The following is a 26,325-nucleotide window of genomic DNA, read 5'->3' on the forward strand; positions in this document are numbered from 1 at the left end:
CAATGAAATTCGAGGAGTAGCAGTTTAACCTTAAACTGAATGGGGGGGCGGGTTTTTTTTTCACTGTTAGGATGGTAAGGATGTGGATGTGGAACTTCCTTCCACAATCGATGGTGTCAGCGGGAAATATTGCTGGTTTAAAACTCTTAGATGGGTATCTTAGCCAACACAGTATACAGCGATATGGTAAATAATTTTTGAGATGAACATACCCACACAGGTTGAACTGGGTGGACTAGTGTCTTTATTCAGCCTTGCCAACTATGTGTCTATAAAATGCTTAAATCTCCTATCAGGACATTTTTTTGCTGGGACAGGAAATGAGGTTCCAGCTCAATTTCTGTCCCAAGAGTAAGAGGAAATCTGTCCAAGGTGATAGGAAATCCCTTCTTGAACAGTTACCAGAACAGGTATCTACTTTCAGGAGTTCATAATGGCTGTGTCCCCACCGTGTTGTGGTTCCATCCTCTAACCCCCACATCAATACAGGACATTGCAGTGACACAAGGGTCCAGGGGTGGAACCTCAGTGCATGGTGGGTGACACAGGCATTGGACACTCCTGAAATTATTGTCTGTAGGATGGAGGCTGCTTGATGGCTGAACGAAGAAAAAAAAACTAACAGTGTATGGCCAGGTTTTATCAGCTCCTCTATTGCAGGAAGCTTTCAGCTTTATGTGTTTTAGCTGACTGACAGTGTCACCTGATACAAAAAAAAATAAAAAAAAACTGTAAAAAGATTTTGTTTTCTTCTCTAAAGCAAATTTAAATACCTTTTAGCTTTAGACCATCTAGGTTACCTTTTTCAGCATTCCAGTATGCCTGCTGAAATAATGCACTTGGCACATTTCATGGAAACCACTTTCGACACCCCATCTCAGTGCATTCTTCACTGGCGGATTACAAATGGGTTGAACAGAAGACATTTTTTTAGCTACAAGTGAATATATGTTGTATGTTTGTATAGAATAGTTCAACTCTTTATCACTAACGTGGAATATCCGGCCTTTGCCAGCTGATTAACTGATTTGTACATTTATTAAACAAATTACAGTAGCAAAGATAGAACAATCATCTGAAACTTGTATATGAAGTGGGAAGATCATTGCCTGCCATCTCCTGCAACTCAGCATTACTATTAAAATAAGTAATTAGAGATAAAGACTACCAAATGTAAAAACAGAGCCCTCACAAAATGGTGAAGTTAATTATTAATCACAATAAACAATTAGTAAGTGTAAAATAATCCAAGGTTTACATGAAAGCTAGAAGGATGATTTTCTGCCGTTTCTTATAATTCGCTAGTTTAAACAATAGGAGGACCTTCTTTCTTTGCTCATTTTGAAGAAGATCTATCAGTAAACTTATAATTCTTCATGAATAAAAGCCTGAAACATCATATTATATATTGTATATCAACAGTAAAAACCTTTGCCATTCAATAGTAGTAATACAGTCATTTAAATGTGCCTAGGCTTGAGAGATGCAATGTGAGAGAATGATGTCAAGTCTGCTTCAACCTGGACAAAAGTATTTCCTTAATCTCTTCTACTCCATTGATCACTCACTCAGGGTGTACATTGTACCAAGGTGGGAGACAACAGGGGGCTAGCCTGTATTAGACAAAAAGGCTACGCACATCCAAAAAGCTGAAGGGAGCTGTACAGGCAGCGGGCTATACACAACTGTGAGATCTTTTTAACTAAAGAAACCACCAAGCTGCTCATTCACTCCCTTGTTATCTCTCACCTTGACTATTGCAACTTCCTTCTCATAGGTCTACCTCTCCACAGGCTATCCCCACCCTTCAGGCTGTCATGAATGCTGCCGCCAGATTTATCTACCTTACCAACTGCTCAGTGTCTGCCACCCCTCTCTGCCAATCCCTCTACTGGCTTCTGCTTGCCCAGCAAATTAATTTCAATATACTAACAACATACAAAGCCATCCACAACTCTGACCTGAGCTACATCATCAATCTTGTCTCCAAATATCCAAACTGTCCTCTCCGCTTCTCCCAAGACCTTCTGCTCTCTGTCTCTCTTGTCTCCTCCTCCCATGCTTTTCTCCGGGACTTCTCCAGATCTCCCATCCCCTGGAATTCTCTACATCAATCTGTTCAGCTATCTCCTACTCTGGCTGCTTATAGGCGATCCCTGAAAACTCATTTCTTCAGGGAAGCCTATCACACCCCCAGTGAAGATACCAAACTTTTAACTCTTCTATCAGCTCCATTCCCCCCCAGTTATAACCTTTTGTACCACTTGCCTCGCCCTATTAGATTGTAATAGGGCCATTTTAATCGTCGTGTATTTTGTTCTATTGTGACTGTACTGTCTCCCTTTAGATTGTGCAGACTGGGGGTGCTATAAAAATCTTGTACAATAATAATGTAGGGGAAGGATTGCCAAAAGTAGATGCTGACCTTGTGTGATATCTTCTGAGCAAAGATGGTGGTGGTTTTCTGAGAAAAAAGCAGGATGGGGAAGGGGGGGGGGGTATAATCAAGAATAATGTTATCTCTGTGAGAGGTAATACATGAATGTTTTATATTTACATAGTACATAGCATGTATTAATTCAACATGGAAAACTACATCCGTTGTTTGGTGCATTATAAAATAAAAAAATAAATGCATATGATTTAATTTCTACACTGTAAGTTTTAGTGCCAACAAGTGTACACACCTAAAACAACCAAAAGTAGAGTTAGGTCACAATGTAAATTTTATATCCCAAATGTTTGTGCTACTGATCCATGTGTAGCCAAAGGGTTGTGGTGAATAATTCCTTGTACAGTTCTCTGCAATATCGGTGCCATGAAAATGAAGAATAAGCAAAAAAAGAAGGATGGTTACAAAGGACAATACTAGCAAGTTATATCTATCTGGAACTTATTTTTAATGAGCACAAATATTTTGTGATTAAGGCAGCATTATCTTAAACGTTTGCCTTAATTTTTGTTTTTCATTTTTTATCATATAGTTTAATCTGAAATTTTATTCAGACCAATCGAGCCACGGGGCAGACAGGCACTGCTGTGCAGTCTGTTTAGCTAACCCATAGTACTTTGGAAATCCTTTTTCATGTATTAAATATTTATTAGAAAAACAAATATTGTGTATAGAGAAAAAGTGTGTAAAAGCCAAAAACAGTTTCACGGTTTATATAACCTAAATTTAAAAAAAAAAAATTGAGTCAAAACCATGATCATTTTTCTGGAACGGTTACAGTACACGAATTAAAATTGTGCAGTGTTAAGTCATGCAAGCTATGCCACTGGAAAATCATTAGTGGTGCAGCTTGTCACCAGCGATGTGGGTTATTATGGTCATCCTAAGATTAGATGTTTATGATCAATTACTATAACCCACTAGAATACTGGAAGGCGTACAACAGTGGGGATGTCTGTAGAATCGTGACCATGCAAGAGCAACTGTGGTGATGTTTGGTCCTGGGACTGGTAAGACTGAATATCGGTCAGCAATTCTCTGTGTACTTTAGCCTTACTTGCTGTTGTAAAACATACCAAGGGAAATGTAGTTCAGCTGGTTTTGCAAAAACGTTCATTTCTACAACACACATTTCCCTTGTGTTAACCTGTCCTGGTAACTTCAGAAAATGCCTTTTTAAACAATATTCCAGCCGAGCCTGGGACTTTTCTGTCGACACTTAGACCATGAAATAGGCTATAAGCTAAAGCTTAAGAAGCAGGTAATACTTAAACAAGTTAGGACAGCTCTTTCATGTGTGGTGGCCAGTGATCCCTGTCTTTCTAAGGCGCTGCTTCAGTTCACCGAGGCCCCCAGGGAGGCTTTGCACGTCAAAGAGTTCCAGGATGAAAGGAAATTTGTAGAAACTTGCTGCTCTCTGCCATCCCACCACAGGTCCTTTCAACAGTCAGGATTTAGTCTTGATGTCAGGTGGAAGAGCTGCATGCTCTCCTCCATCATATGTAAAGAGAGAGACATGAAAAGATCAGGATGTTTTCTAGCAGAAAGCATAAACAAAATAATGAATCCATGCAGCCAGGAGGAATTGGGGCATCTCCATTTGCTCTATGAAGAAAACATCCTAAATAAAAAAAAAAGGCAGTATCAATATGAGATGAGGATCTGCTAACATCACTAAATTTAACCAATTAAAGAAAACAATCTTTTTAGCCTTTTTTCCAAATGCTGGAGAGTTAAACCACCCGACCATTTCTTTTATTCCTCACAAATTCTATTGAAGAGATACTTGAACTTGAGCCCCTTAGTGTGCTACTTTGGTCTTTAGGAGGGATTCCCTTGGAAAAGAGTCAGAAGTTATGGCGGGCAGAAATCACTTTTGGATTATCCAAGACATATAAGAACTAAAATATAATTTTTGGGTGGATGACCTTTTAACACTTTAACCAACTTTTGTTGTAATATTACTGTGCAGTCCCAGACTTAACATTTTCACGAATTAAGTGCCTCTGCCCATTTTTCATAGAACATACATCATGGCATAAGTGGTCTGCATTTCCTAAAGCATCTGTTAGCAGACCAATGTGTGTGAGATCTCCTGAATCTCCACTTCTATAAAGATAGCTATGGGTGACTCTTCATGAACAAAGTGCATCTGTATTACCATTTTTATAAGAGATACAGTAAAGCTGACTTTACCTTGAAAGGGCGGCAGTCTGCACTTGGAACATATTTTCTTAGAGGTGCCTGTACTCACGCACCAATGCGTTTCAGGAGTTGTATAAAAATCCTGCTTGTAGCATCTTTGATGGGTTTTTTGTCAAAATGCACTTTACTTAGATTTAACTTGTAACACATGTAAAAACACCTAAAATGCATGTAAAATGTATATGCATACAACCAGAAAGGTGTAGACTGTTCCCTTATACTTACCTCTCCTACTGTTCAGATTGCTGATTACTCCTGTACTGCAGTGAAGCTGTCCCTGAAAGATTCATTTATGCCTAGATAGCCCCACTCCTCCTCCTTTTCCAAGCTGGCACCCTAATAATAAAGGGCAATGACATTATGGCATAAAATTCTGGGGATTTATTAGACAAAAGTCATATTTAAAAAACAATATGTAACTGTACCACAGATCGTGGCACCTTACCTGCCACTCAATGATAACCCAGTTAAGCCCTCTCTGACTCCTCCAAAGTCTGTATGCAGGCAGCTTCAATCACCACTAAAACATATTCTTGTCCCCTTTGGGTCCCATCATGTAGCTGATCCCACTTGCTATCAGGCCACGCATATGGAGGTTAGGATGCACCCTCTTCTTTAGACTTGTCTGATGTGTGTGTGATAGCGCTGTCTGATTTAAGTGAGCCTTGGTTAAGTGTGCCTTCCTTCAAGGGAGTAGATCCAAAATGAAGGTATAGTTTAGGTGGACATTGTTCTGATTCTAGGCTGCTACCTCCCAAAAAGAACACACAGCAGATGACAAACTCTGGGATGGGTAATACAATTCTTATCATTCCGTTTTTCTGAGATCCTCATTGGTTAAGAGCTTCAAATACAGCCAATGTGTTTCAGTGGAAAGGCATCTCCCTTTCTCAGGGCTTGAGCAGTGGATGTTATTAGAATTACAATGAGATTCTATGAGACCTAAATTAGGGCTTAATGAAGACTGTCAAATCTTAATGTCACTATGAACTGCCACCTGGGACTTGGAGCTTCCTAAAAATGTTTAGACTGTCCATTGTGCCAGCCATGTGCCGTCTCTGCCTCCCCTTTCTCTGCTCTAGTGATAGAACTCTACCGCACAGCCAGAACTCATTCCCACTTGCAGCCTGGAGAGGGTATTGAATCTACCTTGTGAGGTGCCTCGATCCACCAAACAGGTTCCAACATCATGGTGAAATAATTCTGAAAGGAAAAAACACACAAATATTTATTCAAGGAAAATGCTGCTTCTGCCTTTCAACTGGCAGCCCTACCCACTTCTTCTCCAGCTTCTCTGGCTCCCCACCAATTGGTCCCAAGCATTCCCCAACCCTTGCTCTCTCTCCTACCCTGGAGCCAAACTAACTGCCTCCTTCTACTTTAGGTGCCGCCCTGCTGATCAGGCTCCCTATGCCATCTTGGTACCAAAGAGGTTCACAGCAGTGGCCATCATATGCACAAGCTGCCGCTGCCATGGGATGCCATTTGGGGCCCTCAGACTTAAACGGCTTTGCCCTACCTGCATAGCTGGTGCTCAGCCACCAATAATCCAACAGTTTCACAAGACAAGATTTGGGTCTCTTAGCATGCTCTGTTTTTTCTGGTAGCACTTACATTAGTCTTTTGGACAAATTCTGAACAATCAAGGAATGATCAGCAACCCAGGCAGCAGGACAGGTGACCATTAATCATTTTAAATGCAGCCAGTGTGGGTGGCTCAATCTGTCTTGATACCAATCTCCTTTAATGCCTGTCAGCATTAAGACTGGTGGGGCATTGCTAACAACTAATCCGTTTCTGCTGCATTCACATGTGCTAACAGGGAACATGCTGAGAGCAGGAGAGAGCAGAGTGAGCAGAAGGAGTAGCTCATTGATCTGCTCACACATTCCCTGGAGTGTCCTGAACCAAACTGTGCTGCTGCTGCAGAGGGGGTTGAGGTTGTGGATATACTGTATAATAGAAGTGTCTGGATTACCAGACTATAAAAAACATTCTTTGGCATGTAAAACATTTCTAATAAGAAAAACTGCCAACCAATGTGCAGAAGATCTGGGTGAATTTGGCAGGTGTTTGTAACCTGGATTGTATGTTTTCCACACAGGCCGCTTGTCCAAAAACGGATATTCATTTGTTTGCCTTGATGCATTTAAAGGATAAGTTCACCTCCAGAACATTTTTAGCATCTGCTACCTCAATCCCCCCCCAATCTCCCTTCCTTCTGACAGCGGGCAGGGAGCTTCTCCCCACACCTTTGAAAATAACACACCCATGCGGGTCTCTGCTCACATGGCCACATCATTCATTCATTCACAGTTTCCTTTTATTGAATGCTTACTAATACTGTCAGCCATTGCTTCTCAATGAACTACAAGGGTACTGGTATGGGTTCTGGTAGTTCATTGATCTTCCTGCTCTCAGGTAACTGCCTGGCTGTACGAGGTAGGGGCAGGCAGCTATATTGAGAGTCTGCAGGAAAACAAATGCACAAATGTATGTTTCTAATTTTTTTTTCAAATGGTAAACTTATCCTTAAGGGAATTTATATCTCTGCAATGATTTTTATTATGTTCAGGAATAAAAAGTAAAATGTTAAAAGTGAACTTCTGGTAGATATAAAAGATACAGATTAAAGTGTATCCAAACTCAAGTACAGGACGTGTGTTAGGACTACAGAACACCTCCTGCTCGCATCATCACCATGGCCCAGGGGAGGTGTCCTGTAGTTCCCAAAGGAGAACTTGGCAGGGCTGATAAGACTCCTTGACATAACAATGCAGAGTGCACAGGATACTTTAGGACCCTAGTGGTCTCTTCTGTCATAAATGCTTCTCCCGGCCTGTCAGCGGTAATGTACACTAAGCCTCGCATGTGCATTTACTGCACCGCTCAGTGCCATGATGAAGTGACTCCCATGTGCAGGAGTGATGTCATCGCGGCCTGGCCATTCAAGCAGCAGAACAGGGCAAACCCTGAAGGAAGACTAGGTGAAGATGAAAGCGCCCGGGACCAGCTGAAGCACTGACAGCACAGCATTGCAGGGCTTTGTATGACACATACATCTGCGGTGCATACTAGTACAAATATGGCATAAACCTCCTGGGGGTCCATTTATAAACATTGTTTAGTTGATATTAATTCAGCTTTAAATGCAGCATGAAAAATCAGGTCTTCTCCCCTGCCATACAACACTGTGCAGTGCGGCAGAGCAGAGTAAGTCTCAGGACTGGATGGACAGAAATACAAATTTCCTAGCAGGTAAAAGAGCTGCTATATACAGTATGTATTTAATTTGTGTATTCAGCTACTGTACTTGCCTGGAGTTCAGCTTTAAACGCCACATATTTGCCTCCTTATTACCACAGCTCATTGCTGGGTCCATTAATATAACATGCAAATCTTAAGCAGAAATTGTAATGAAAATGAAAACGTTGATATACTGTATTTCTGTTGTATCAGAAACTAACCAATGCCACAAATCTTACCATATATTCCAGATAAAAAAAATTCAGAAGCCGTACATCAGATAATTCAAATCCCCGCAGCCGCATTGTAGTTTGCACCTGTGTACGCCACTTGTAACAAACCATTCGTTCTGTTGTCCATTGTATTAGGAAGAATATGTTTAGTGCTTTTATCAGCCTACTGCTGCTTAGGTATTCTGAGAATCAAATCATACACACACTGTTGTATTCATGAGAGAATACAAACTCTAAACTTTTTATCTTTCTTGCTAGGGACAGAATGCATTCTTGGCATTTAATGAATACATGTTTGTTAGTACAAACGTCTATTAAAGGCTGGTATTAGGAAGAACACTGTTAAACATGAAGTCTGTACATTGCTATGACAGCAGATAATGCAGGAGCAGAGCAGGGTATGGATAGGAGCTACGTAAACTGGGCTGATGTTCAGGGAGAAGGGCTACATGCTGTCCTTACTCCTTTATGGCCATTGACATATGCTTCAAGCAATGACCCATCGCTGTACAAAAATATGCATGTCATACTATATACAGGGTCAAAAATGTGACAGGTGAGCAGGTGACTGTGTGAACATAGATTTAATTGTCTTGGTGTCTTTACACATTTTTAGCTGTACCCTACTGCAGCCAGAATTCAGAAAGAACCTCAAAGAGTAACTTGGAGTGTATTTCCTGAAACCTGTTCAGTATAACTTCCTCACCTTTGCTTCTACCCACATTCAGACTTCCAGGGCAGCTTTGAACCCGACTGATAGCTATGACAAACTTTTTAGTCCTGGCCATTTTACCATCAGGCGGTCATGGGAGACAGCAATGGGCCTGTATCGGGTGTGTTTGGGAACAGTTCCATTGCATCACAAGCAGGGGACTCAGATTACCAACAAAAGGCTGCAAAGTCAGCTGGTGCACTACAGCAATGCCCAACTTGTAACAAATAAAATATGGAGCATTTAGGCTCTGTTTCCATCATGTACCTCAAAGCTGCATTTTAGTTTTGATTGGATTGTACTTTCATAATTATATTCCCGGAGTTGTGGTATGTAAATACATTTAACCATAGCTGGAAGTCTGACTATTCATTCTGAAATTGCACTCATTTCCATAGTCTGACATTCACAGTCCTGTTATAAGGTGTATTGGGTGTGAGGTATTAAAAGGCAAATAGGACATTCATTTTACAAGGAAGTTGCACTTTGAAAGATCATTTTCCCCAGAGCTTAGTGAATGTGATGCAATTTCACTTTGCAGTCATGCGTGAAGAAAATTAAAAAAGAAAAAAAAAACCTTTTTCCTACCACATGATTGGATGGGAGTAAGCAGAGCTTTTACTCATTCACTAAGCTCTGGGGAAATTTCCCTTGGAAAGCAAACAGTCTCTGTGTTTAGTAAATCAGTCCCAACGTGTCTAAATATCTTTGTGCGCTCCAAAAGCAGCACAGTTTGACCCCATTTCCCAGTGCATTTTGTAATCCAGCAAGCCTGATCAGACACGCCCAATGTGGGGATATTTATACTGAGGGGTGTGGCCATTTCTCAGCTACTCCAACCTAGAGCACTGAAGTGGGAGGTCAGGAAGTGCGCCTCCACTAAAAGTAAAAAAGCAATTTAAGGAGAAGTTTACCTTTAGTAACACGTTACCCTGTTTTTAAAGTGCAACACGGTACTATTTTGCACCTTCCCTCAGCCCACCCAAGAGCGGCTGGGAGTTCATCGCCGCCCACACAGCCATGTCACTCATTCACAGGAATCTGTGAATGAATTAAACACAAGGCTCATCAGTCACCATGGCAGACAGCTTGTAGTTCTCAATGAACTATGAGGACACTAATGAGCACTCTTGTAGTTCATTCAACTTCCTATAGCTTTCAACCAGAAAGACCGTGCACAGGAATGAGCAGAAAGCTGTCTGCAGGAGCCTGACATTGCACCAGTAAAAAGAATAATAAATGTACTTTTTATTATCTGCAAATATATGGATTTTTTTTTTAAAGGTGACCTTAGCCTTTAGAAACCAAGCTTGTCACACCACAACCTAACTACTGTTAACTACACATTTCACATGGGATGGATTTTCATTCATATAATTTTCCCTCAATTGCTTGGTACAAAGCTGTTGGCGGCACTCAAGGACATTAAAGAATTTCATACAATCTTCCTTTGTCTTTCTCTGAAATACCTGCTGCCTGGCTGTGATCTTGGCTGCTGGCATGGATTCCCAGTTGAAGCTGCTAAAAGGACTACAATAACAACCGATATAAGAATAAAACTGATTATCTTGGGAATTGGAAACTAAATATAAAAAGTGATCCAAATAAGCCAACAAAATTGGGCCACCGAGAATTTCAGTGCCACCAACACTCCCTTTCTGTTGTATGCTCTGTAATTTTCCAGATCATTAAAGAAGGACTAAGTTCAGTTTGTTTTTAGTGACCACATAAACATAAATCCATTATCATTTCAGAGCACACTTTTTATGCTGTCCTCTTGCCTCCAACAGAAAAATATATATTCTAAAAATTGAATTTTTGTCCGTGTGTATGGTTATGCCTCCTCCTCTGTATGTCTTTGCTAAATAGAACTAACCCTGGAAATGAGATCAGCTCCCAAGGTGAGTGGAGCTGCCCGTGATTTCCTTTACATAAGCAATGCTGTCATTCAACACAGTGTAGTGGAGGGGGTGGACACAGACATACGGACTGAGGGTGCTGGTTTCAGAGAGATGCTAGTTTACATGTTATCCACTTTCTTTTAAGGAAAAGAGAGGCACAGGTATGAATATATTTTTTTTTGTGATGTCGTGCTTATTTATTATGAGCCAGCATAGTGAGGTACACTATATTGCCAAAAGTATTGCAACGCCTTTATAGGGGTAGTATAGGGATAGTTCACACTAGATGCAGATCAGTGTGCTTTTTTCTGCATCAAAAATGCATGCACAGTGTTTTCCATGTATTCCAGTGGCCGTTTCACACCAGTGCGGTCAGTTCCAGTCAGTTTCTGGTGCAGAAAAAAAAGTAGAACATGCTGAATTTTTTCTGCACAGAACCATACTGGAACATGGCAAACTACATCAAAACTGCATGTGGTGTGAACTGTAAGCAAAAACATATCCGGAATGCATCAGCAGTGCATTTTTGTAGGGTGAACTGGCCCTTAGTTTATAGGGTTCAATATTGAGTTGGCCCGCCCTTTACAGCTATAACAGCTTCAACTCTTCTGGGAAGGCCGTCCACAAAGTTTACAAGGTGTCTATGGGAATATTTGACCATTCTTCCAGAAGTACATTTGTGAGGTTTGGCACTGATGTTGGATGAGAAGGCCTGGCTCACAGTCTCCACTCTAATTCATCCCAAAGGTGTTCTATCGGGTTGAGGTCAGAACCCTGTGCAGGCCAGTCAAGTTCCTCCACCCCAAACTTGCTCATCCATGTCTTTATGGACCTTGCTTTGTGCACTGGTGTGCAGTCATGTTGGAACAGGAAGAGGCCATCCCCAAACTGTTCCCACAAAGTTGGGACCATCAAATTGTCCAAAATGTCTTGGTATGCTGACGCCTTAAGAGTTCCCTTCACTGGAACTAAGGGGCCAAGCCCAACCCCTGAAAAACAACCCCACACTATAATCCCCCCCTCCACCAAACTTTACACTTGGCACAATGCAGTCAGGCAAGTACCGTTCTCCTGGCAACCACCAAACCCAGACACGTCCATCGGATTGCCAGACAGAGAAGCGTGATTCATCACTCCAGAGAACACGTCTCCATTGCTCTAGTGTCCAGTGGCAGTGTGCTTTACACCACGGCATCTGACGCTTTGCATTGCACTTGGTGATATAAGGCTTGGATGCAGCTGCTCTGCCATGGAAACCCATTCCATGAAGCTATCTATGCACTGCTGTTGTGCTAATCTGAAGGCCATGTGAAGTTTGGAGGTCTTTAGCTATTGACTCTGCAGACAGTTGGCGACTTCTGTGCACTTTGTGTTTCAGCATGTCCTGACCCCGCTCTGTCATTTTACGTGGCCTACCACTTGGTGGCTGAGTTGCTGTTGTTCCCAGTTGCTTCCACTTTGTTATAATATCACTAACAGGTGACCGTGGAATATTTAGTAACAAGGAAATTCACGGATGGACTTATTGCACATGTGGCAACCTATCACGGTACCACGCTTGAATTCACTGAGCTCCTCAGAGCGACCCATTCTTTCACAAATGCCTAGGTGCTTGATTTTATACACCTGTGGCCATGGAGGGGATTGGAACACATGAATCCAATGATTTGGAGGGCTGGCCCAGTACTTTTGGCAATATGGTGTATGTTTAAGGTTTGGTATTGAGGTTCACACTGTGGCCTTGCAGTGCCAGGATCCTGGATTTGATTCCAATTTAAAGAGACCCTGTCACATAACAGGTAAAATCAAAGAAAAATAGAGTATTTTAAAACATTACTCAATGTTTTTTCTTTATTTATATTGTTTTTTATTCACTTGCAATATTTGACAGAAGGAATCAATTTGCTAGCCCACCTCCATCCCACTTTTTACTTTATAGCCCACTCTTTTTCTGTGAGTATCTAACTACTGTCTGTGCTGGTCCAGCTCTTACACTCCTTCCCTGACCTCCCCATAGTACCTTTCATATGGCTTCTAGGGGAGAAGTGAAGTTGAATTCTATAGAGTGTTGCAGCTCTGAATCTGCTGACCTCACATTCAAGATGGCAACTGGACTTTCTTCTCTCTACTCTGGCATGCAGGTGGCATGGCAGGGGGTCATGGGAGGTGTAACTTTCGGGGGTCCAAGAACAGTTACAAGATCAGTTCCATTTACACGCATTCCCAGCTGCTGTAACTGCTGGGAATATGTGTAAATGCCCCCCCCCCCCCAGCTAAAGCTTGAACTGCAGACTTTGAAAGTGAGTTACTCCACAGTGGCTGCAGTTGTATAAGTCAGTGATGACAACTTTGGTGTAGGAACACATATCAGAGCACCTTTTGTCCCAATGCTTCAGCTCAGTCTTATACTAACTTGTTCTTGATTCAGCAAGAATCTGCTGGATTGCCTGGCCGCTTGTCAAATATCATCCCAAATGGGCGTGCACTCTGCAAACTCGTGGTTCCTATGGATTTTTGAGTAGGAGATCGTACTCGGAACAAGCAGTAAATATAAGTTTATAGTTGTTTTTACTGCTTATAGAATATATAAATATTTGAAAGTCCAAAGCCTGGCCATAGATTTGCTTTACGAGATCCCTCACATCACCTTCCTCAGGATAAGAAGAAAAGACAATCTGTGTTTGGCACAGAATTACCCCTATATAATAGCAGCTTTGTCAGTGAATGAATAACACCAACTGCAAATACAGAAAAGATTGACACACCACTAAATATGCCTATTATCTAATAAAATTTAGTGTCACACACCTAACTAAAATACGAAACAGAGAATAAACTGAATACTAAATTCTCAAAGGTATTATCTTCAACAAAGTGAAATATAAAACAGAAAAATGCCTGGAGGTGCTCATATATAACTCTGTCTTCAAAGTAATCCTGCCATGGAGGACACCACTGCTGAAATTCAAACTCACCAGACCTTCTGACCACCAAACTATAGGTTGGTCAGATATCACTCTGTGGCCGGATCACACACATTTTCTAAGGTTGATATCAATCCATTATCTTGCCAGAGTCACCAGAGCCTACAACTTCAGAGACGCCATTCTTCAAATCTTAATGGTCAGCCAACTCCAAAGAAAAACACAAACGGAGTGCCAGCATAGTGTAAATCTACAATTGTATTAAAACAAATAAAACCAATGGTAAAGCTCACAGGGAACTGTGCTCTACCAGCACATGGATAACAGGCATGCATCCAACAGATACACACACTGCTCACAGAAGCAGGATCTGTGTGTTGCCATACACGATGACATCACCCAAACCATGTGACTGCATCAGTTGACACATCCAATGTGTTTCCTCCAATAGGAATTCTTCAGGAGCAAGTGGGAGCGGCACAAGCATGTAACTTATACACTCATGGTTAGCAGAGCTTAAACCTATTTTTGCTGTACGGCAATACTTCCATCTAAAATCACAGTATACATAGCAACCCTCTCTGTCCATAGATATTGTGCACTAGATAAATTCCCTTTGTGTGCTGATATTAAAAACAAAGGATGTGGCAACCCTTCCCAGCATGTCATAACTGAACGGATCTGATCCAGCAAAAAAACATTATACTTCCAGAATGCAATAGGAGATTCTGCTATTATGGTTTACAGTATGTGAGCGGTCTTGTAAATAGAAATGGTATGGTAGGAAGGCTGGGTACTGAACTCCCTTTTGGCTTTTTTCCAATGTAAAGAAAATATGTCTAAGTGTTAATTGGTTGTATTTAGTAATTTCACCAGCTCATTATTTTAAACAAAACTGTTTCTTAATTAGATGTGAGCTCCTCTTTTTCTGGGGTCCTAGTTGGCTACTTCACACAAGGGAGTCCTCATGCACACACACTCATGCTTCTCTCTTTCTACTTCACTGTCTAACCTCTTGACCTTGTCTTTGACAGCTATTCGACCAGTCCTAATACTCTTTGTTCACCTCCTGTCAGGGTTGTTCGTGGTTCAGCTGAGCGGAGCCTTCACCTCATCATTTCCACAGGGAGTCCTGGAGGTGGGAGATGAAATCCTAGAAATAAATCGGAGGCAAGCCAAGGACCTAAGCATGGAGGAAATCCAATCTCTTCTGGAAGAAAGCAGCTGTGTCCTCCTTCGTGTGCTCCCCTTGGCTCCTGGCCTCTGAGTGCATCATCATAGGGTCCATCTATCTAGTTATCCATTCAAACTAATATGTCACTTAGGCTAAGGGAGAGACCGAGATTGCTGCGTGTCAGTCAGCTGTCAGACATGTCATTGATGGGTTGAATCATTCCGTGGTGAGAACCTTTATAATTCTGAGCACCAAGGGATCACCAAACATGCTGAGTGACCACATCTATCAAATCTAAGCTGTATCTGACTAAAAATTTAGATTAGACCAGTGATATGTCTTGACAGACCACTTTTACAGTGCCATCCCACATCTATAGATGACTAGCATGCAACGCCCCCTTTTTATAGACTCCAGATGATGTAAAATAACCAGCAATCCTACATACCTTCAGGGTATGTACACATGACACTGATTTTCTCATTGAGAGTTGCAGGAGTACCTTTTCTGTGAAGGTTACAGCCTATAAATGTGATGCCCTCAGCAGAGATTACATTTCTAATCATTGATGAGGGGAGGGCTTACAGCTGGCTGAAATGGTGTGTAATTGCTACCAGGCTGTCCAGAAGCAGCATATTGTCATAGAAAGGCTTTGCTTCCTCCTGCAGCCCCCAAATTATAGACAGTGCAGCAGGAGAAGTAAAACTTCCTGATGGGCACAGGGGAACTTTTGGAGGAACCTTGGCAGTGGAGTCAATGAGAGATATGAATAAATGATAAGCTCCCTGGCATCCACCCTTACCTGAACTCATCAGATTTATATCGAGCGATCCACTAAGACATGTAAATAATTTAACATGCTTTTTTTCTTTTTCTTTTTGAAAGAGTAACTGTCACTACATGGTGAAATTGACCTGTTTGTAAGTACAGCTTGTATGGCTGGTGACATTATGGAGTCACATGTACTACAAAATTACATTGTTTACCATATAAAAAGAAAAGGGCTGGATACAATTGCTATGCAGTATTTTCTATTAAAGAAATAACACAGTGCTAATAGTAATTTCAGTTTTCAGACAAACACAGTGCTGTGACAGTGATATATTTTATTATATTTGTAATATGCATACCTTTTTAAGTAAAATTTACTCATTATGTATCCATCAAAAGGAAAGTAACCATATTTTTATTGATGTATTCAGTGTAACCTTACTATATATTGCTAAGGGACATTAGAAAGGCAGTGCTATAATTATTATAATAATATTTAAAGCAAAACTAAATTTTTTCTCTCCTATATAACAAAAAAAAAAAAAACCTCAAATGGTACTTAAAGGATAAGTTTAATCCACCGGTCACATCAAACCGGACTTTGAAATCGTGCGACTTACAGTGAAATCACGCGATTTCAAAGTTGGTGACCTGTCGGTTTCAGGTGCGATTTGCAAGACATTTGTCTATGCAAATCACACCAAAAGTAGTGCATGTACTACTTTGGAAATCGGTGCGGCTCCAACCAAGTCGGAACCGCACTGATTTGACCGCTGTAATTGCGGACACTAGAGTGCAACTCGCCATGTGATTTGCAAATCGCATGTCAATTTGCATTCAGTGTGAACAGGGTTATAGTTCACCTTTCGTAACATTATGTCACACCCATATTCAGGGTGTAACATGTTACGAACAGACCGCTTCCCGTTGTGACAACTAGCAGGGGATCTTCTCTTCCTCGCTAGCTGCCACAATTTAGAAAAATGCGTCGTGCGGGGCTTCACTCGCTCATGTCATTCATTCACGGTGTTCTGCGAATGAACTACAAGTTTCAACAGTCGTTACAGCTGTCGGCTTGTAGTTCTCAGTGAACTACAACGGTGCTGTTGACCGCTGTGGTAGTTCATTGATTCTTCCTGTTAGTATATTTGCTTCCCTTTACATCCCATAGGGGCAAGCAGATATACTGGCAGGTCTGCAGGAGACCTGCATGGCACCAGCAATCTGCTGATTGCTGATGCAATGCTTTTACAGGCTCCAGAAACCTGCAAAAAAAGTGCATTTATTATTTTTTGCATAAAGATGAACTTATCCTTTAATGCTTTAAATGCTCCAGCACTGTCCCCGGCTTCCTCCTTTATTTTTTTAAATAAACCATACTGGAGGGGGGAAGTGGATGGCAGGGAGAATCCTGGCACTTTATAACACATCTCCAGACAAGTTATCAACTTCCTACCACACTCCCAACAAATGCCAAATAGTGAAAGCCGTATTTTTGGTTTATCTGTAAAATCTTTTTCTTTGAGTACATCATGGGGCACAGGGCATCTTCATATTCATAACAATAGTGTTAGGCTGGCATCTTCAGATGACTAGACACTGGCAAAAAGAGGACAGGAACTCTCACAGATATACCCCTCCCTGTAAGGCCAGGCTCCAGTTTTTGTAGCAAGCCATGAACCACAAAAGAAGTGGGGTGGGATCTCTGTGTCCTATGATGATCTGACTTTCTTTTTTGAACATCCCAAGACACAGAGTATCTTCATATTCATAACAATAGGGGATGTCTTAAAGCAATGAATTGAGGGGAGGGCATATGGCAGGCAAACACCAACCCTGAATAGGTAAGAACCTCACATGGCTACCTGCAAAACATGCTGAAGGATGCATCCTCTGTGGCACAAAACACCTACTTAGTGAAAGTATAAACCAAAGACCAGGGAGCAGTTCTACAGACTTGAGCTACTAAAGCCTGATGATGACTAGCCTAGGAGGTACCAGTACCTTTAGCAGAATGGGCTTTAATCAGAAAAAGGTTTGGTATCTATCAAAAAAATAGTAGATTTTGAAGTTGTATGACCCTTCCTTGAGCTCCCAGAAAGCACAAAGAGGGAATCCGACTGTCAAATAGCATCAGTCAAGTTCAGATAGCACGTACCATATCCAGTGTAAAGCCTTGTCCCCCACAATTTAAGGGTTAGGAAAAAAAGGATGGTAACACAATACTGTATACTGGTTGACAAAGAAATCATCTGAGGCAAACGGGACAGCTGAGACCACCTTGTCACAGTGGAAAACCAGGAAAAAGCAGCCAATTAAAGAAAAAAAAAAAAAAACTCTATAAGCCAAAGAAATGGCAACCAGAAAAATAACCACCGGAGTCTGAAGGACCAAAGAAATATCCCCGATGGGTTCAAATGGAGATTTCTGCAATACTGACAGTAACAGGTTGAGGTTCCACAGAGTCAATGGTGGAACAATGTGTATTATTGCCTTGAACAGAAAAGCCTGCACTAAAGAATGTGAGGCAACAAGTCTCTGAAAAAATCAACAAGGCTGAAATTTGACCCTTGACCATGCTTAAGGCCAGCCCCTGATCTACTCCTTGGAGGAAGGCCAGAATTCACCCACATACCTGTGAGACTGAATGTCGAGCCTAACATTGAGAAAAATAAGCTTTCCATGTCATATTATAAATCTTCCTGGAAGTTGTCTCTTAGCCTTAAGCAAGGTCGGAATAACGGAATGTGAGAAACCCTTGTCCCTTAGGACCCTGGTTTCAATAAACATGCCTTCAAAGCCTGTGACTGGAAACACTAACAAAAAACTGAAGCCTGGCCTAGCAGGGAGAGGTTCTATTTAAGATGGGACTTCCTGTTTTTTTTCCCAGTGTCCAATCACCAGAAGGTGCCAGCACAACCCTATCGTTATGAATATGATAATGCTCTGTGTCTTGGAACGTACGAAAAAAATATCATTAATAGTTAATTTTTTACTCACCCAAGTCAGCTGTCACATGCTTTTCACTGGGACTGGTAAAGCAATGGAGTAGTTTGCGCTCAAGCTGAGTATTTCATTTTCCATGCAATCTGCAGGCAAAAAGACAAAACTTTTTTTTCCTAGTTTGATTTGTAATAACTAGCATTACTTAAAAAGGTAAAGAAAATTTGCAATTTTTTATCTTGTTTCAAAAAATTTAATTTCTGGTACAAGGTATGTCAAAGTTATCTAAAAATTAAATAAAGGCTTTTTTTTAACACTTTGTGTATTTCTTTATATTATACTACAAACATGAGCCAACAAGACCAACAAAAGCAAACATTCACTATTCATTCACAAAACATTCGCAATATCACTGCAGTACTGCACACTGCAATAATGACAAAACGATGATCCCTGCTGAGCAAGTGGATGACAGGCCTGTTTCAGCTCTGTTTATGCAGAGCGGACACAGACACAGCCCCCTGTCTTCCCTGGGCGGTCAGATGTAAATGGACTTCCTGTCCATCCTTTACACCCAACTGCCATCCAACCTGATCTGCTAGACAGACGGGAGATGGATCCCCATCCGTCTGTTTTTAGTGGATAGGATCGGATGTAGGCTGGTGTAAACAGTCACAAGTCTATTTACATCTGCTGCTCCATAGAGGATAATAGAGGGTCCGATCAGGTCTGTCTAATAAAACTGACAGGTCGACCTAATTGGTCCGCCCATCCGAAAGGGGCCTAATGTGTGTGTAATAGTTTATTTGTTGCCTTTCACCAGGCAAATGTAATATTCCCTCACATTCTATCATAAGAAAAATAAAAAAACATTTCAAACATGAAAGTTAACATTCACGAATAGTGAAAACAGCCTAATACTATAGACTAAAAACATTCGACCAGCAGGGGAAATAATCTAAGGCTGATGTTTGCACTATGTCTCTGGAGATTCCTGTATGAACAGCCGAATGAATGGGTTCAGCTGAGCAAACCTCCACCTGCAGTGTGAAGTGAAAGTCTACCTGCGTTATTATTATGACTGCTAAAAGTGACAGCTTGCTGCTGGTTGTTAGTGAGCCAGCACCCGCCAGCATCCTAAAAACCAACGACTTCCCTCTGCCCGGCACATTCAACTGTCAACTGGGGATTTCCGACATTCAGATGAATGTAAACAACCAGCGGTGATAGAAAAAAAAAGGGGTGGGGTACCCCCAAAATTCATACAAGGCCTTTTATGGATTTTAAGGGGGAGCATCACAAAAAAGATGTGGGACCCCCTTCAAATTCTATACCAGAGCCTTGCGGATTCAAGTTATGTAATTGACCAAATATGGTCATGCCCATATATGGTCGATGACATCACCTGGGAGACTCCATCCTCTGCTTTAACTGTGGTGGTGGGGTGTGGAAGATGACATGTGGCCGGAGTCAAGCAATGGATTTGATTGTGTCAGCAGGTGGCAATTTTTCTTTTCCTTTTGGTGGGTCAGGAGGCATTGAGCGTGATTGACGTGGATCTGCATTGCTGGACATTAAGACTGACGGTGAATTTACATTGTAGGACATTTGTTTAAAATTAAAAGACCCTTTTTATTTGCAGGCTTCTAGATTCCGATAAGCCCCTGCCTGCAGACCACAGCACCCACTAGGCCAGAGTTGTGGGGATCAATATGGGGATAAGGTGCTCTACCATGGGTCCCCCCCATGAAAGGTATCCCCCTATCCATGTTGAGGGAAAGTGGCCTATGCTGTAGGAGGGAGCACACACTCGTTCCCCCTTGTTCCTGGCCACCCAGGCTGCATGTTCAGAAAAGGGTCTGGTTAGCTTGGGTGGGGTACCATGTTTTTTTTCTAGATTCACCTGCCAGTCAGGAATCCCCATCCAATGGCTGAATGTGCTGGGCGGTGATGAGTCCCTTCCTGGTGCTGGCTCCACAACAGCCAGGGAAAGCTGTCACATTTAGGGCCCATTCACACCCAAAACTGCATGTAACTGCGCGTTTTTTCCTTGTACCTGTGCATGAAGTTAACACATGCTTTACATGCAGCTGACGTGCACTTTTCTATCTACATTTGACTTGTGAGGCCACTTCCTCTTCTTTCCTTGGGCTTCTATGTTCACTGTGATGCGTTGTAGTGCGTTTTCATGTGTTTTTGCACGTTTGTGGTGTGAAAAATTGCAGCATGCTTTACTTTTCTGCAGTGCGCTGAACTACACTGCAGTGGTGTGAACTATGCCTATAGGATTGCCTAGATTTTGGACTGTCTATGCAGTTGGAGTGCATTTCAAAATGCAGCCAACTGTGTCCCATCTGAAAGGGCCCTTAGAGGGGTAATAATACCAGTGCAAAATGTTTCACTTCACCATGCAGCTGGAGGTTCACTTGTCCAATGATTTGCACAGGATTCTCCATAGATTGTACACTCCCCCCGAAAAAATATTTTTTCCCCCTGCTGGTTGAATGTTCTTAGCCTATAGTGTTAGGCTATTATATCAATTGGTGGATGTTAACCTTCATGGTTAAATGCTCTTTTTGGCTATTTTATCTGAGGATAGAATGTTTGCCCTGTGAAAGACAACAAAGAAACTATTACACGCATATTACACACATGACTGGTATTGTTCATTAAACTTGTATAAATGTTGAGACATTCCTAGGCACATTTTTTTCTAAATTGATCCATATACTGTATTAATATAGAATATAGATACATCAGAGTGAAGTGGTACAATGTATATTATGCAGCATAGTATACAAAGTGAAGTGGTGTGCAGTACAGTATAGTGCATAGCTCCCAACTGTTCCTGATTTCGAGGGACTGTCCCTGATTTGGAACAAAGTCCCTCTGTCCCTTATTCCTCCTCTTTCTGTCCCTCATTTTGGTCTGATCTATATAGTTGTATATAAAATGCACTTTTTATCTTTCAAAAGGTGTTTCCCAGTGCTAAATTTCTAAATTGCTGCATTCAAAAGCCAGTATAAATGAATTGTAGTGGTAAAAAAAAAGCTCTTGTGGGTTTAACTAATCTTTTTTTGTAGAATTCTCCTTTAAGGGGGTGTGGCAGGGGGCATGTCCTATGCCCTTGCTAATAGGTGTCCCTCATTCCTATCTCAAAAAGTTGGGAGGTATGTAGTGTATAAAGTCAAGTGTATGTGTTATACTCTATAGAGTGATGTTTGTGTTGCATTGTGTACAGCAGTGTACAGAGTGGATGGGTGTGTGGCACACTGTACAGAGTGGATGGGTGTGTGGCACAGTGTACAGAATGGATGGGTGTGTGGCACACTGTACAGAGTGGATGGGTGTGTGGCACACTGTACAGAGTGAATGGGTGTGTGGCACACTGTTTTACAGAGTGGATGGGTGTGTGGCACACTGTACAGAGTGGATGGGTGTGTGGCACACTGTTTTACAGAGTGGATCGGTGTGTGGCACACTGTACAGAGTGGATGGGTGTGTGGCACACTGTACAGAGTGGATGGGTGTGTGGCACAGTTTACAGAGTGGATGGGTGTGTGGCACACTGTACAGTGGATGGGTGTGTGGCACAGTTTACAGAGTGGATGGGTGTGTGGCACAGTGTACAGAGTGGATGGGTGTGTGGCACACTGTACAGAGTGGATGGGTGTGTGGCACACTGTTTGTACAGTGTGCCACACACCCATCCACTCTGTAAAACAGTGTGCCACACACCCATCCACTCTGTAAAACAGTGTGCCACACACCCATCCACTCTGTACACTGTGCCACACACCCATCCACTCTGTAAAACAGTGTGCCACACACCCATCCACTCTGTACAGTATGCCACACACCCATCCACTCTGTACAGTGTGCCACACACCCATCCACTCTGTACAGTGTGCCACACACCCATCCACTCTGTACAGTGTGCCACACACCCATCCATTCTGTACAGTCTGCCACACACCCATCCACTCTGTACACTGCTGTACACAATGCAACACAAACATCACTCTATAGAGTATAACACATACACTTGACTTTATACACTACATACCTCTCTGTAAGAGTGGCTGGGTGTGTGGCACACTGTACAGAGTGGCTGGGTGTGTGGCACACTGTACAGAGTGGATGGGTGTGTGGCAGTGTACAGAGTGGATGGGTGTGTGGCACACTGTACAGAGTGGATGGGTGTGTGGCACAGTGTACAGAGTGGATGGGTGTGTGGCAGTGTACAGAGTGGATGGGTGTGTGGCACACTGTACAGAGTGGATGGGTGTGTGGCACAGTGTACAGAGTGGATGGGTGTGTGGCACAGTGTGCAGAGTGGATGGGTGTGTGGCACAGTGTGCAGAGTGGATCGGTGTGCGGTACAGAATAGATCAGTGTGCGGTACAGTGGATGGGTGTGCGGAACAGTGTGAAGAGTGGATCGGTGTGCAGTACAGTGTACAGAATAGATCAGTGTGCAGTACAGTGGATGGGTGTGCGGAACAGTGTGCAGAGTGGATTGGTTTGCAGTACAGTATACAGAGTAGATCACTGTTCTAACCCACCTTGTTTAGGAGTCTATTAAAGTTCACTATAAGCATTGCCATGTATATGGTTGATCTGGAAGGATGTTTTTCACCTGACAAAACTGGAGATTTGCGATTATTAAAGGATAACTGTGGTTTCGGCCCAGTTATCCCGTATAACACCCTACCCCAAGTCCTTCTACTTTTTCCACAAGGCTGCACAAGGAAGAAAGGTAAGAGTAAGGCTGAATTCACACTTTTGTGGTACGTTACTGTGCAATATGTTCTTCATTTAAATGTATTTATGGTCAAAATATAAAGTCATATATTATTTTCCACATTGTATTTCTAGCAGCCTCTAGAACATGACAGTGCTCACCCACTTGAAGGATCATCTAGCTGTCATTGATGTTCTAGAGCCCACCCCAGAACCGTGATCCACTACAGTATACAGAGGAGGGAGTTCCTGTTACATAGGCTGCTATACCCATCCATCCCCTAAAGAGGACCTCTGGCTGACTGGATCCCTATACTATCCAGAAGTGCCTGATGTACCACACACCACCCAGAGGGAGGATAATCCTTTACCTGGCCTAATCTGCTTCCTTTAAGGGGATCTCTGTTGATTGATTTACATGCGTAATTTAATTACGCATCTGGTGAGTGCGTATTCTTACCCCACTTTTTCAAAGCACAAGCATTGAAGTATTGCCGCAGTTGACACTATATCCATGGATTGTCACCTTAAGAACTATTTATTTAATTATATGAACATTATTATTATTTTATCTATTTATTAGTGCTGCACTTTGTTTATATAATAGATGCACGTTTTTGTTTATATTTATGATTGAGATTTTATTTGGTTACCTGTAGTGCAATAGGTGCTTATTGAAAGCGCTCACTTTCACTCTTTTATGTGCATCTATTATGTATTCCTAAATGCTGAATTTAGCCTTTAACCACTTGTCTCCTGGGCACTTTCACCCCCTTCCTGCCCAGGCCAATTTTCAGCTTTCTGTGCTGTCGTACTTTGAATGACAATTGAGAGGTCATGGAACACTGTACCCAAACAAAATTTTTATAATTTTTTGAGACAGATAGAGCTTTCTTTTGGGGGTATTTAGCAAAAATTAAAAAACTCAGATGTGATTAAACAAACTAAAAAAGGTTGAAGATTTTTTTTAAAAAACGTTTTTTCCTTAGTTTCTGTTATAAAATTTTGTAAATAAGTAATTTTTCACCTTCAGCCCTGGTTCACACTGATGTGGTGTGGAATTTGCAGCATTTTCAGTGCGAATTCCACACCGTATCAGAATCGCACCCCATTCTTGCGAACCACTGCGGGTGTGTGTGTTAAGTTAGCAACACCCCGAAAGCAGTACGCAAAACATGGTGCGATGTGCAGAATTGGAAAAGTGTGCAGAATTGGATAGGTGTGAATACCCATGCGATCCGAGTCTAGTGCGGACCAAAAAAAGGGTCCTGCACATTTTTGGTGCGGGTGCGATTAGAGCTGTACAGAATGTATGGCTCCAATCGCACCACACACAAATCGCATGTGATTTGCACAGGAATGCGGTGTGGTTCCTGTGCGAATCATATGCGATATACCGCACATATGTGAACCCAGGCTCACTGATGTGTGCTGATGAGGCTGCACTGATGAGCGGCACTGATGGACACTAACAGGCATCATTGATGAGCACTGATAGGCAGCACTGACTGGCACTGATAGACTACACTGATGAGGAAGCACTGGCAGATGGCACTGATGGGCATTGACAGGCAGCTCTGATGGGCACTGATATGTGACATTGATGGGCACTGATAGACGGCACTGATGGAGCTGCATTGATGATCCGTTCCCTGATGATCAGTGTAGATGTCCCCTCTGAGGAATGCCGATTACCGGCACTCCTCTCCTCATGTGCTGTCAGCGTGAGGAGAGTATTGCAGATAACTGGCATTCTAAAGCGCAGAGCAAACTGTTGGTGCTATATAAAAAAAATAATAATTTCCTGTTTACATGTGATCAGCTGTGATTGGACACAGCTGATCACATGGTAGAGCCGTCATCGGATCTTTACGGCGATTGATGATCTGCTGTGTCCGAGGGGTCGTGCATGTGCAGTTAGAGTGGTAGGACATCATATGATGTCCTCCCAGAACGAGAGCTCCTGCCCATCCGTCATTTCCCTATATGTTATATATTGATGGTCTTAGTTAATTATTGAAGTTTCTGTCATATTTCCGGGTGTCAGTAATAAATGTGCTAAGTCAGTAAATTGATCATGTTTTGTTAGTAAAAAAAAGTAATCGGTGGTTGGCAACACTGAGAACAAATTGAATGTGCTTTGTTGTAATGTAGTCCATTTATTTTGAACAGGCTGCTTAAACATGGCAGCAGACCAAAAACTGGACCTGCAGCATATTTTAATGTAGTACATCACTGACAACGGCAAGTGTGTTGCGGTGTACTGCAAAGTTACATATTTAATCAGGATTAAAAAAAGACACACGTCTATCAAGTTCAATCAAAAGACAAAAAATAAATTCTTAAATGAAAACAAAACTATCATAAACCAAAAAAATTAAATACCGGTAAGTGAAAAACCTGCAAACTCAAAGTAGAAGGAAAGGCTAAAGAATAATCCTCCTGTAGACCTCTCCAGTGCTCCCTATCGCCCCACATACATTTTAGCATAACGCACAATGTAAACGCCCCTTTTCCAAGTTTTTCTATGCAATAATGTGGCTGCAAAGCTCTGGATCCGCAGTGCAAGTGTGATACTTCTGCAGCTGTTGGTAGGGAAATCTCTCCCCCACCACCAATGCTTAGAGCAGTGGGCACCAATGGATTGATGTTACTGTTCTAGCTGATACAACCCCACTTGCTGGGACTCCACATTACACAGAAGAGGGTCACTTTGCTGTTACATGACAACATGGAAAAATGTTTAGCCTTTCTTTAAGACCCACAGCCGAAAAACCCCTTAAAAAGCAAGGACTAATTTGCTCCAACATGGAAAAAATTCCATCCGTGGCTATACCACAGATGAAGAATCCTATCACTGCAGCAGTCTTTTGGCACCTACTGTACTGGTGCATTGGAGTATCATTCTAAATTGTAGTAACTTTATGATATATTTTACCACGTGTTACCATGATGCATAGGTCTAAACAGCTCTAAATGTCTCAGACTCTAGCAGAAAGATTCTGAACATCTGTCCTTTCCT

General features: G+C 42.0%; 1 protein-coding gene and 1 long non-coding RNA gene across 3 annotated transcripts in view; one reads left to right on the forward strand and one right to left on the reverse strand.

Annotated features, from left to right (window-relative positions):
• The window catches only part of LOC149469521 (uncharacterized), a 113,370-nt gene extending 94,495 nt beyond the window's left edge, over window positions 1–18,875 (forward strand). The window contains exon 10 of the mRNA XM_089669084.1: window positions 14,750–18,875. Coding sequence (XP_089525210.1) covers window positions 14,750–14,940 — 191 coding nt within the window. The 3' untranslated portion in view covers window positions 14,941–18,875. The remainder of the gene's footprint in view (window positions 1–14,749) is intronic.
• The window catches only part of LOC149469522 (uncharacterized), a 141,114-nt gene continuing 115,807 nt past the window's right edge, over window positions 1,019–26,325 (reverse strand). Inside the window, exons 6-9 of one of the 2 annotated variants that reach the window (XR_016311559.1) lie at window positions 18,619–18,707; window positions 5,807–5,860; window positions 4,883–4,993; window positions 1,019–4,073 (exon numbers count right to left, since the gene is read on the reverse strand). This is a non-coding gene — a long non-coding RNA (uncharacterized LOC149469522). The remainder of the gene's footprint in view (window positions 4,074–4,882; window positions 4,994–5,806; window positions 5,861–18,618; window positions 18,708–26,325) is intronic. The other variant, XR_016311558.1, reaches the window with a different exon arrangement.

This window comes from Staurois parvus, unplaced genomic scaffold, assembly GCF_062004578.1.
Source record: "Staurois parvus isolate SC_StPar_1 unplaced genomic scaffold, SC_StPar_1.0 ptg000068l, whole genome shotgun sequence".
Taxonomy (NCBI): domain Eukaryota; kingdom Metazoa; phylum Chordata; class Amphibia; order Anura; family Ranidae; genus Staurois; species Staurois parvus.